The following is a 12,424-nucleotide window of genomic DNA, read 5'->3' on the forward strand; positions in this document are numbered from 1 at the left end:
TAGTGAAGGTACAGCAATGCATCAATACAATAAAATGCAATCAAAACTGTCATTTACATACCCCTTGGTGCTCTGCCTACACCACTAGGTCCTGCAGGGGCATCAGTGGGGACAGCAGCAGGGACAGCAGGAGGGGCATCAGGGGCATCAGGGGCATCATCATGCGCCTCACTGCCCTCTGAAAACTCATGTTCATCTGTAAATATTGAAAATATAAGAAAGATGTATTTTGTATTCCATTGAGGCAAATATAATAATGAGATAGTAAAATGGAACAGGTAATGTAATTCTAGATTTTGTGAGAATACAACTTTTTACAATTGCACTTGTATTATTATAATTACTTATTGATAAATTAAGCAGTTATAGCCTTGATATTCTCTTAAACTTTGATTTTTACATTTTTTTTGTAGATATTTTGTATGACTTTCCTATGCAGTGTGAATGAGTGTCTCCACTTGTCAACCAACCTCTTCCATCTGCTCCCTGTGCTTCACCTCCATACTCTGAGGTCCTGTCTTCCTCGACCCCCGACACCATATTGCTGGTGGTTTTTCTCGGGGTAACAAATGGGTCGAGGAAGGACAGGACCGCAGAGTATCTCCACTTTTTATTGGTCCCTGCTGCTGACCCACTCCTTTTCTCTTCCTTCTCCCTCTTCCTTTCTTTGACATAGGTGTCCCTCAAACTCTTCCATTTCTTTCGGCATACCTCCTCTGACAAGAAAAAAAACGTTTACAAACGGTAACTTTTAACCGTTATCTGCCATTAAACCGGCGGTTGAGCTAACTTGGTTAATGCTAAATCTGTAATCAAGCAAACAACGGATGTATATTTTGTATAACTTACCAGGTATGCCTACTTCCTCACTTATCTTCCTCCATGCGAGCTCTTTCTTGTTGCGGTCCCGGTAGATATATGACATTGTATCATATATCTCCGGGAACCCACTGACAGCAACAACGATTTTCTCTTCCATCTTAATTCAACTGATTAACAGCAGGACGTCAGAGGAACGTCAGAGGGAATCCCACCGCTGATTGGCTTCCGCGAGAACGCGTCATGTGAATTTGACGCTCGAGTTGAAAAAATGGAACTCTCGCGTTTAACGCGGCACCGTTCAATCGCCTCAATCGCGTGATTCGTGCCGCGTCCACCGCTTCATGCGCACCGTCGGAGCGAATTCGCGTCTGTCCGTGTCTCTGCATTGACTTTACATGTAATCGCGCCGCCCCCAAACGTCGCATCGCGTCCGGTGTGAACGCAGCATAAAGCTGTGAGGAGACTCATGGTAAAGGTTACTTTGAAGCCTTTTTTTTACTGTGACTTGGAAAGCTCTTTTTGTCTCTTTTCTTTCCATCTTGTCTCTGTGAAGAAGTCTGATGTTGTTTGACCATGTCGTCGGTGTCTTGAATGAACGTCTTAACCTGAGGAGACAGTAAAAAAATTACAAGTGTATATTTTTCTGTCTGCTTTTTACCTCCATCTCTGCTCTGTTGGGGTACACACCTGGTCCAGCTGTTTCTCTGTGTCGTTTATATCAACCGCTTCATCTGCCTTTTCGTCTTGACACGTCATTTCGTAGAGGTTGAGTGTCGCCATCTTGATTTGTCCCAGGAGAAGTGTTTCATTTGATGCGGTTTCCTGAATGTGGTTCCACTTCCTCTCCTGTGTGGGGACAGGGACAACTTCATTTCACACAGAAGATCATCATTTGATTTGGTGTTAGCTTTGATGCCGGACTTTGACCCAGGGTCAGCTCTCGTACCCATTCCAGAACTTCAGAGCGCTCTTTCTCATGCTCCACCTCCATCTGGGACAGCTCGTAGTTCTTCTGCAGACGCATGAGGCGATGCTGTTCTTGCTTTGACTGCAGGGTTCTCCTCAGCTCGTCATACTTCTCACGCTTCTTCAGGTCCTTCTGAAGGTGACTCTCTCGAATGCGGAGAAGGTTCTCCATATGATCTGCGAGACTCTTTGCATCCTTAAACTGTAACACACACACATGGAAACCACACACAATGTAACTCCATTATTTCAAATTCATTATCTAATCAATACACTTTATGGACCACACCTGCAAACATCATAAACACAAACATTTTTTTTTTAAATAAAACATAAACCTGGAGGAAGAAAGAGACAGAAATGCTATTCCTCACAACAATGCCATATATTAAATGTGTGTGAATACTGTTGAGGACATCATCAAGAGACAAGATTTAGAAAGATCAAAACAATTATAAAAGTAATTGTTATGATTTCACACACAGACTATTCCTGTACAATAAACATGTTTAAATTAGATTCTCTACCTTCTAAAAAAATCCCTTGCAGTACCTTGGTCAACTTGGCCGCCCGCTCGAAGCTCACAGCGTACGGAGTGAGTTTCACTAGCTGGCGCTCTCGCTCCTGCTTGCTCTGCAGCTCTTCAGCTAACTCCACCACCAGCCTCTCATGCTCTGCATCCAGATGAAGAACCTCTTTCCTCTCCCTCGTTGCTCTCTCTGAACATTCAGTATACTGGTCCTGCAGGGAGGGAGATGGAGAGATTTAGTTTAGTGTTTTCAGTTCCAGCTATGACACTAAAATCAAATAACGTTAGGTACAGTTTCATACAGGAATTGTGTGTGAAATGGTCCTTCACTGTACCCTGAGAATCTTCTCAAAGCTGAGGTTCATCTTGTTAGCTTTCTTAATCTTCTCCTGCCACTCATCTTCACGCTGTTGCAAATTCTCCAGTTCCTATAATGAGACACACATAGTAGGCAAACATGACTTGGGAACATTTATGATGGTAAGTCAGGACAGTGAGCATTAAATCAGAAAGTTACACTGCGTGGGAAACATCAACACTTGGTAACTGTTCGATTTGTTAATAATAGCATTTGACACGATGAGCTATTAAAGGTGGGCTAGGTAAGTTTGAGAAACCGGCTCGAGATACACTTTGTGTTATATTCCCTGGAATGCTCTTAACATCCCGATAGCAATGAATATCTTAAGTGCTTTGACAAAAAATCCATAAAAAAATGTCATCTGTGGAAGCCGTAGTAGGCCTACTGTAAAAAGCACGACCAATCATCTGAGCCGGCCCGGCTAAAATAACTGGATGGTCTACCTGCCTGTCAGCCTTCCATCTGTGCACAGACTTATCTCGTGCCCTCATTGGTCATGTGCACGTTCGTGTGTGTTGGAGGAGGGGCTCTGTAAGGAAGTGGCAGATTTTTTCCGACTGTGTATTTTCAAATTCAAGCGCACTCGAGCTGGTTTCTCCAAAATTACCTACAGTACCCCACCTTTAATGAAGGAATTACAAATATATGGATTTAGATGGATGTCACTCTGGGTTAAGCAGATACCTGGAGAAAACTGACTAGCACGAATCACAATTACAAATACTGGTGGATACTTCCCAGAGCTCAGGGTCTTAAATATTTACAAAATGTTTAGTTTTTTTGGTAATATTATTGAAAGATCATATATTGTATGTGGTTAGAAATATGGATATATTTTTGTGGATACAGTAGAAACACAACAGAAAATGCGATATAGTGGTTTGGATTTAAAAAAAGGAACACTGAAGTTTCAAAGTGCAATAAAAATGTTTTGTCATTTATAAAAAAAGAATAATCCTAATCTCAATAATGATCCAACTAATCGTGCAGATTATAGGCAATGATCAACACATGTTGTTGTTTTTTAATAAAAATAAAATGCCACGTCATGAAAAGGTTTTGGATATTTAAGAAGGTGTGTGTATAAGTTATTGTAAGTATCGTGAGTTCCTGTTAACCTACTTCTTGCTTCTCCTGGTTCTCGTTGTCCAGGTCTTGGACTTCACTGCGTTTTTTTAGCATATTGAAGATGGAAGAGCTCCTGTGGGCTGCTGCCCGCTCAGCGCTCCCCTCCACACGCCTGTATACATACAGTATGGTTACTTGTACTTTACTTGAGTATATAAATGTGTTGCTACTTTGTACTTCTACCCCACTACAATTCAGAAGTAGCTTAAATTGTGTACTTTTACTCCACTACATCTATTTTAGTTACTTTGCAGATTTGGATCAATAATGTGAAATATAATCAACACTTTAGTCACACCTGGAGTAAATGCACAAGCTACCCTGCAGTATACAATGTCATTAAAACTAGCTGCACCTTTACCAGCTTTGATAACACATTAATGCATCAATAATTATAATCAAAACATATAATAGCCTTTATAAAACGGACAAGTCAAATCAAGCAATCTGATTGGTTCTTAGCCGTGATATACTGAGCGTATACCACGGGTAGAATTGTAGTTACTTTTCACAACAAGTCAGTATCCCTCCGCGTCTGAGAAAAACTGAGAGGCGAAGTCCCCGCCCATCTACTTCCGACCCATGGGACCTTATTTCGGAAAAAATATGTATTGAAGTCAATGAGGAGAGAGAGATTATCTTTCGATTCCGTTTGAATTGTGCCACGAATTACACATATGATGTTTGTCAATCTTAACAAATAATTTCCATGTCAAAAAAGTCACAGTTTGTAGTAAAACTGTTGAAATATAAGACTATGAAAAATACGCAACTAGAAAGACTCCAAATCCCAGAATCCCGGTCCCACATGCTGGCTCTTACGGAACCGACTAACTCCCCTTGTGTGTATGTACAGCTCTCAACATGCCCAGACTTGGAGTGATTTTCACCTCTTTTAATACCTTTCGCCTCATTCTGAAAGAAAGAGGTGAAATGTGACGTGACGGCCGTCTTGGTGTGTGGTGCGAGACCAGAGATGTAGTTCATTGAGCGGTTTCACCAAAAAAAAGTGTTACTTCACAGTTTTACGACACATTTTTATTTTTTTGACTTGCAAAATTATCTTTTAAATTGACAAACATCATATGTGTAATTCGTGGCTCAATTCAAACGGAATCGAAAGATAATCTTTCTCTCCCCATTGACTTCAATACATACTTTTTCCGAAATAAGGTCCCATGGAGCCCCCCCGGAAAGGGAGGGACTTCGCCTCTCTATACAGTTGGGCTGAAAAGCAAACTGCTTTTCAAACTGGGACAAGAAAACAGCGGAGAAATAACGGGGCAGAAACCCTCCTTTTTACGCAGCGGTCCAGACATAGACATCAAATGGAAAAACATATTCAGTGTGCAGTTCCTTTGGCATTAGGGCAGGGATATCTAGATACTTTCCAAGGTTTGACATAATGAATTGCGCTACTTTTAAAGCAAGCAACGATGTTTTCAAATCTGTAATCAAAAAGGTCCGCAAAAACGCTATCGACCAATCAGATTGCTTGATTTGACTTGTCCGTTTTTTAAATATATTTACATTTCTTCCGTTACGAAACAAACTTACAGAGCATAAGATGGAAACATTTAAAGGGGACCTATCATGCAAAATGCACTTTTGTACGTCTTTTATACATGAATATGTGTCCCCGGTGTTCCAGGGAACTCACCAAGTGTCAGAAAACACAACCCTCTCTATTTTCCTCCATACCCAAATCTCTAAAAAAGGGGCTGCAACGGATCTGATACAGACTGATCCAGATTTGAACACTTCTATGTCGTCCACAGAAGTGGGGCTACGGCTATTGGGCCAACTCTCCACCTATCAGGGGAATGTGGGGTTGGGCCACGGCCGGCCATTGCCGCTCGAAAGCGCTGGAGACGCTGTAGTACATATGCCAGGCCTGTAAGTGGCGCTGTAGTCTGCCACAAAAGCAGCGAAGAAGACTTCCCGCTCATAGTTACCATGGTTACCCTTCTGTTTATTCTCCGCTGTGGCTTTTTTTCTCCCTCCCCGAGGCAAGCGTTTGCTCCTGCTGCTTTAATTCAATGCAATCCCTCCCCGTCGAGGCAAGCACTGTAATTCTCTCCGGTTAGTCCACCAGCAGATGACAAACACCCTCCTCTCCGCCTCTTCCAAGGAACGAGGGGACCGTGCGGCAGAGTTTCAGTTTCAGTTTCTTTCGCCGGTCAAGATGTCCGTTAAAGTTTAAATCTTCCGGACAAAATTAGAAAAGTGCCGGTCAAAGGTCTTCTTTGATATTTATTGAGCTTTAAAACAAATGAATAACGACTCTATATAATAAAACACGGAGGACGGAGATCTCTTTTTCTCCCCCTCTTCTGACAGCCCAGCAGCTGATCAGGGGCCTCATTTATAACGCCTTGCGTAGGATTGACGTGGGAAAGTTGCTTACGTAGTACAAAGCAAAAAAATAGGTACAGACGTTTTCCGACATTTTCCGATTCACAAAACATTGCGTACCGGCGAGGGAAGTGCGTACGGCACTTCCTACGCCTGTTTCCCTTTATAAATCACAATCGACTCGTAACGCCCATATTTGCCTATAAATAGTCAAAGAAACGCCCATTCATTCATTCATTTTTGACTGACTGCATGAAGAAGATCGCAGGAAATTACGACAGAACAGCTAAAAAAGACATCTCACACCGTGTCAGATTTTGGTTATTTTGGGGAGGTCGAGATAAATCATATTGTTGGGTGGATGCAGTTTGAACCAGAGTAGCAGCATGGAGGACGGATCGTCACCAAAATAAATAAATAAGTGGTCCGAAAAAAGTTAATGACAAAAGAAATACACATAACCTTCCTCAGGAAGTGTGTTTGTACCGGGGACAGGAGACACCCCCTTGATGAGAAACTGTAAGAAATGATCGGGGAATCCCTCCGGAGTGGAGTCATGACGACTGGATCTGAATTATTTTGTTGTATTTGGTGGTTTGTGTTCCAGCTGTCGATCAGCAACTATATATCCATAATCCACCAGTTAAAGGAAATACAACTAATGTGTTGTGTTATATTAGCTGTACAATTTACCACATATGGTGTTCTTAGTTTCCATACCTCCTGTGTTTTACGAGCGACTTATCAAGTCTTGGCAAACGGCATAAAACACGATTAAACATGATAGTATATAAAACATGCTCGTATCTACAACCTATAGAAATGCAAAACGGCGTCAGTTTAGACGTAATTCTGTCCTCCTGCTTACCGCATCATTTATGAGAAAACATTTCATAACATTAACACAACATATTCGAGGTGGTTTTAAATAACATTTCCGTATTTATTTATTTCTCCAAGTTATGTTTTTGTGTGCACTGAGGAGTCTCAAACAGGCGTTTGTTTAATCATTTTAAGATTGGCTTTAATCAATGTTTGAAAAGGAATTCTTCATATTTGATAAATGAGAGGTAACATTTTATTTATGGTATTATTTCCACATATTTCTCTCCATTCTTCCTTCTGCCAACGGCGTCGCAGTTTCTCGTCTCTCCCGTTTGTGTGCTTAGTGCGTACGCATGGGTTAGAGTTTGCGTGGAGGACCGCACATTTTCAGGTCAAGTTAGTATTTTATAAATCGCAAACATTGTGTAGAAACTGGCGTACGCCATTTTTTGAGCGTATATCCCTTTATAAATGAGGCCCCAGAGCACGGCTCACCTCTCCTGCAGGGGGGCGTGGTCAGCAGAATCAGACCCGTAGACAGCAAACAGTACTGTAAAAAGCACGACCAATCATTTTAGCCGGCCCGGCTAAAATAACTGGATGGCCTACCTGCCTGTCAGCCTTCCATCTGTGCACAAACTTATCTCGTGCCCTCATTGGTCATGTGCGCGTTCGTGTGTGTTGGAGGAGGGGGTCTGTAATGCTGCGTTCACACCGGACGCGATGCGAATATTCGCTTCGCTCTAATCGCTCCTATCGCATCGCTCTAAACGCTGGAGTTTCACCGCGGCTGCCAGCTGTGTTTACTCGCATCATTCAAACAAGACGTGCTGGCTCGGGAGCTACAACTACAACAAATGAACATATTTTACCGTGATTAAATTGTAATACACGTTTCTAAATGATGCCGAAGTAACAACATACTGATACCGGTTAGTAACAACCATGAATTAATGCTTTGACAAGTCTGCAGACAAGACGGCAGGCAAAACACCTTTTAAAATGCTTGTTTTCTGAATGAAGATCGGGTCGACCAGGCTAAGCTAACGTTGTCTATGCTCATTCCACACTCATAACAACGGCCTACAGACATAAATAAAGCAGCGACTGTATTCGCCATGGCACAGACAGTCTGTGGTTTGTACTTGTTACTTGTATCAGCATTCCAACTAAATAAGGAGAAATTGTACAATTAATAAAAACTGATATATAGCTGTAAAATGATATTTTGTTGACCTATAGAGCTTTTGTTTGAAGTTCCATAAAAAGGACAATCATGGGGGAACGTGGCTTTGATGGTTAAAAAGTACTTGCCAACACTGATATAATTCTGCCACTCTTTCTGACTTTTACCGCTCTTCTGAACCCTGCTTATTCTTTGGGTAGACAGGTGCTGGCTGTATGGTGGTTATTCTGGGTGGGGCCATTCTTAAGAATTTACAGGTCTTGTTTTCAGGTGTAGAATTTGAGACGACCACTGCGTAGACAGCATAAGAGGCTTCTCAATTCTCTAATTTCCCCTCCTCGACTCCTATCCTCGAGACTTAGTCCCGCCCACAGGAGATGCGAGCGGAGGACTCGAGGAGGGGAACCGAGGAGAGAGGAGGGGAAGCAGCAGGCGGTTAGAGAAATGAGAACTCCTCTCCTCTGAGCTGTCATTTTAAAGAGACGTCCATTAATGATGACAGGAGGCACAGCAGCACTCTGTCTGATGGACAGATGTGTTCATGACGACTTATATATTTACTTTTAATTCATTCACAGTGTGGTATAATGAGATAATAACAGGCTACAGATGCGGACACACACACACATATATTTATATAAATATATACAATTTAAAGTATGAGAGCACTTTCATAATAACGTAACACAATCAGAGACTGGATATATCTCCCCCTCTCTCTGGTCGCTGAAATGGGGAATTTAAATTACGGGCCAAAAGTTGTATTTACAAGTATTAAAAGTAAGCATAGGACACCAAACCAACTGAGACCCGTCTGTCCGCCGCATCTACGCACTGAACAACACGCACCTACACACTGTACCACACACACACACCTACACACTGTACAACACGCACACCTACACACTGTACCACACACACACCTACACACTAACTGTACCACACACACCTACAGCTCCTAAAGCATAATCAGGCTACAGCCGTTGTGTATTTTATTCTGTGAAGCACTAAATGGTCTTAGAAAAATATCAACTCTTTGTTTGTAGATATCTACTAAACTACAGCATACAAATACAGAGAGTAATGTAGGCCTTATACTGAGTGATATATAATTTACACCAGTGGCGTAACTATCGACGGTGCAGCCGGTGCAACGCACCGGGGCCCCGAGCCGGCAAGGGGCCCATGCAAAAAAAAATATATATATATATATATATTCTTTTTTTTCTTTTTTCTTTTTTTTTGGGGCCCCAATGGCATTGACGGGTTCACGCAGTCTTCAAAGTAACCAAGCAACCTAAATTAATTTGTAATTTGTCTGTCCAATGACCTTGCTCCCTTTCATGTCATGTGATACCTTGCGTGACGAGAGAACCGTTTAATCAACCTGTACTGTACTGTAGCTAGCAGTAGCAAGTTTGGCAGCATTATAAAAAATCTAATAGCTTGCATTTATAATGTACAGCAAACCAAAGCACAAGAGCGGCGCTCAAAAAAGAGAAAGGACAAGAGAGAACAAGGAGATGTAACAGCTAAACTGACAAAATTAGACCGTTTTTTTTGTCATACATCGTCCTCAAAATCGAGCGCTAACGTTAGCAATGTTGACGTGCAGCGGCAGCCGGAGCCGGAGGCTAACGATAGCTCACCACCATCATTGCCATCTAGCTCCACAAGTGAAGCTGTATCCGTGGCCGTGGCTGTGCAACCTTCTTCTCCAGCCAGCCAGGAGGAGAGGCTGGATTTGGCTGTGCCCGGCGGTGGTCCAACAGTTCCCCCAAGGGGCCCAACCGATAGGGGACTCTATGGCGCTATTGAGACCCCTGACGCCAAGATCAAAAGCTATATTATAGCAACCGGTCTATGTAGGCCTACCGGCCCATTCCCCAGAGACAAACATCAAGGAAACAGGTTTAATCCTCTTCTTAGTTCGCTGTGCCGTTGTCAGGCTGTGGTGGTTTGAGGCCAGGGCAGGCTGTTATTGATAGCCTATACATGTGGCGCTTCTGAGTGGTTGTGTATGTCTGTGTGTGTGTGAGCTCATCAGCGTGCGCTTATGTTTGGGGCGATGGGGGGGGGGGGCCCCAAAACAATATTTGCACCGGGGCCAATCACAACCTTGTTACGCCACTGATTTACACACTGCTCTGCTTTCTGCACGGACCTCACAGCTGTTCTCACTGTAAACATTGCGTCGCGATGAAAGCAGTTACTGAAATAATATCCAGGGGATGCATGCAGAGCTGTCATTGGCTGAGATAAGTCCGGCCGTGCGTCACGCCTCCGCGGGGGAGCCGTGGAGGACCCATCAGTGTCTCCTCGGTTATAGCTCCTCGATGCTCGATGCTCGGTCCTCGCTGTGCATTTAGAGAAATTAGATGTCCTTCAACATGGCGCGCTGAAATTCATTTCCGGGTCACTACCGGAGGACCGAGGAGTCGAGGAGTCGAGGAGGGGAAATTAAAGTATTGAGAAGCCTCTATAGAGTGCCAGTCAGTGACGCGTCCTAAAACCCGGAAGTAAACTCCTTCCGGTTCCTTCGACAAAAACCAATAGAGAGTCCCTCCCCTTCCGGTGGACCTCCATGGGACATTAGAGGCTTCTCAATACTCTAATTTCCCCTCCTCGACTCCTCGACTCCTCGGTCCTCCGGTAGTGACCCGGAAATGGATTTCAGCGCGCCATGTTGAAGGACATCTCATTTCTCTAAATGCACATCGAGGACCGAGCATCGAGCATCGAGGAGGCTCTCTAGAGGAGCTATAACCGAGGATACACTGATGCATCCTCCACGGCTCCTCCGTGGATGCATTTCCGGGAGTCGTGACGCACGGCCGGACTGATCTCAGCCAATGACAGCTCTGCATGCATCCCCTGGATATTATTTTAGTAACTGCTTTCATCGCGACGCGATGTTTACAGTGAGAACAGCTGTGAGGTCCGTGCAGAAAGCAGAGCAGTGTGTAAAATATATATCACTCAGTATAGGCCTACATTACTCTCTGTATTTGTATGCTGTAGTTTAGTAGATATCTACAAACAAAGAGTCAATATTTTTCTAAGACCATTTAGTGCTTCACATAATAAAATACACAACGGCTATAGCCTGATATATATTATATGCTTTAGGAGCTGTAGGTGCGTGTTGTACAGTGTGTAGGTGTGTGTGTGTGCGTAGATGCGGCGGACAGACGGGTCTCAGTTGGTTTGGTGTCCTATGCTTGCTTTTAATACTTGTAAATACAACTTTTGGCCCGTAATTTCAATTCCCCATTTCAGCGACCAGAGAGAGGGGGGGAAATATCCAGTCTCCGATAGTATTACGTTATTATGAGAGTGCTCTCATACTTTAAATTGTATATATTTATATACATATATTTGTGTGTATATGTCCGCATCTGTAGCCTGTTATTGTCTCATTATACCGCACTGTCAATGAATTAAAAGTAAATATATAAGTCGTCATGAACACATCTGTCCATCAGACAGAGGCCGTTTCTCAATCGCGAGGATATTGGCTTCCAAGCCAATATTTCAAGGATGCTACGTCATCGAGTGCCGCCGAAGGACTGTTCCAATCTCCAGCATACTTGGAATTCCACCGAGGCCGCGTCCTTGGTTTGGGGGAAATTTCGAGGCTGCACATGGGTAGACTTCGCGTCCTTAAAATCCCCACAATGCTTTGCGCATGGACCAATTTCCCCAAGTCTGTGGCGGAAGATGTAAGGCGGGGCCTCTCATATGACGCACACCTGCACACTTGCTAGCCTGTTCCACTCTTCGTTTTCCGAATGCCAGGAAGTATTCTTGCCTTGCTTCTGAAGCAAGATGCTCGGCTCGGCTGTGCTACCAAGCCAGCATCCTCGCGATTGAGAAACGGCCAGAGTGCTGCTGTGCCTCCTGTCATCATTAATGGACGTCTCTTTAAAATGACCGCTCAGAGGAGAGGATTTCTCATTTCTCTAACCGCCTGCTGCTTCCCCTCCTCTCTCCTCGGTTCCCCTCCTCGAGTCCTTCGCTCGCATCTCCTGTGGGCGGGACTAAGTCTCGAGGATAGGAGTCGAGGAGGGGAAATTAGAGAATTGAGAAGCCTCTTATGCTGTCTACGCAGTGGTCGTCTCAAATTCTACACCTGAAAACAAGACCTGTAAATTCTTAAGAATGGCCCCACCCAGAATAACCACCATACAGCCAGCACCTGTCTACCCAAAGAATAAGCAGGGTTCAGAAGAGCGGTAAAAGTCAGAAAGAG

The 12,424-nt window shown here is 43.6% G+C and overlaps 1 protein-coding gene across 1 annotated transcript; it reads right to left on the reverse strand.

The window, feature by feature from the left end:
- Positions 1-1,284: 1,284 nt before the first annotated feature.
- LOC117485424 (coiled-coil domain-containing protein 42 like-2-like) lies at positions 1,285-3,860 on the reverse strand. Its single transcript, XM_034133984.1, has 6 exons — positions 3,801-3,860; positions 2,653-2,745; positions 2,341-2,529; positions 1,769-1,990; positions 1,510-1,668; positions 1,285-1,427 (listed from the first exon to the last, which is right to left on the reverse strand). The coding sequence occupies exons 1-6, from the start codon at positions 3,858-3,860 to the stop codon at positions 1,299-1,301; spliced, it is 852 nt and encodes a 283-aa protein (XP_033989875.1). The 3' UTR covers positions 1,285-1,298.
- Positions 3,861-12,424: the final 8,564 nt, after the last annotated feature.

The sequence above is a fragment of the Trematomus bernacchii genome, unplaced genomic scaffold (assembly GCF_902827165.1).
Source record: "Trematomus bernacchii unplaced genomic scaffold, fTreBer1.1, whole genome shotgun sequence".
Classification (NCBI taxonomy): Eukaryota; Metazoa; Chordata; class Actinopteri; order Perciformes; family Nototheniidae; genus Trematomus; species Trematomus bernacchii.

Bases quoted from the DNA above. Each gene is read 5' to 3' on its own strand.
- LOC117485424 (XM_034133984.1), bottom strand. From the start codon at position 3,860: ATGCTAAAAAAACGCAGTGAAGTCCAAGACCTGGACAACGAGAACCAG. The intron at 1,991-2,340 runs GTACTGCAAGGG...TGTGTGTTACAG, and splicing joins GGGCGGCCAAGTTGACCAAG to TTTAAGGATGCAAAGAGTCT. The intron at 1,428-1,509 runs GTGTGTACCCCA...CTGTCTCCTCAG, and splicing joins CAGAGAAACAGCTGGACCAG to GTTAAGACGTTCATTCAAGA.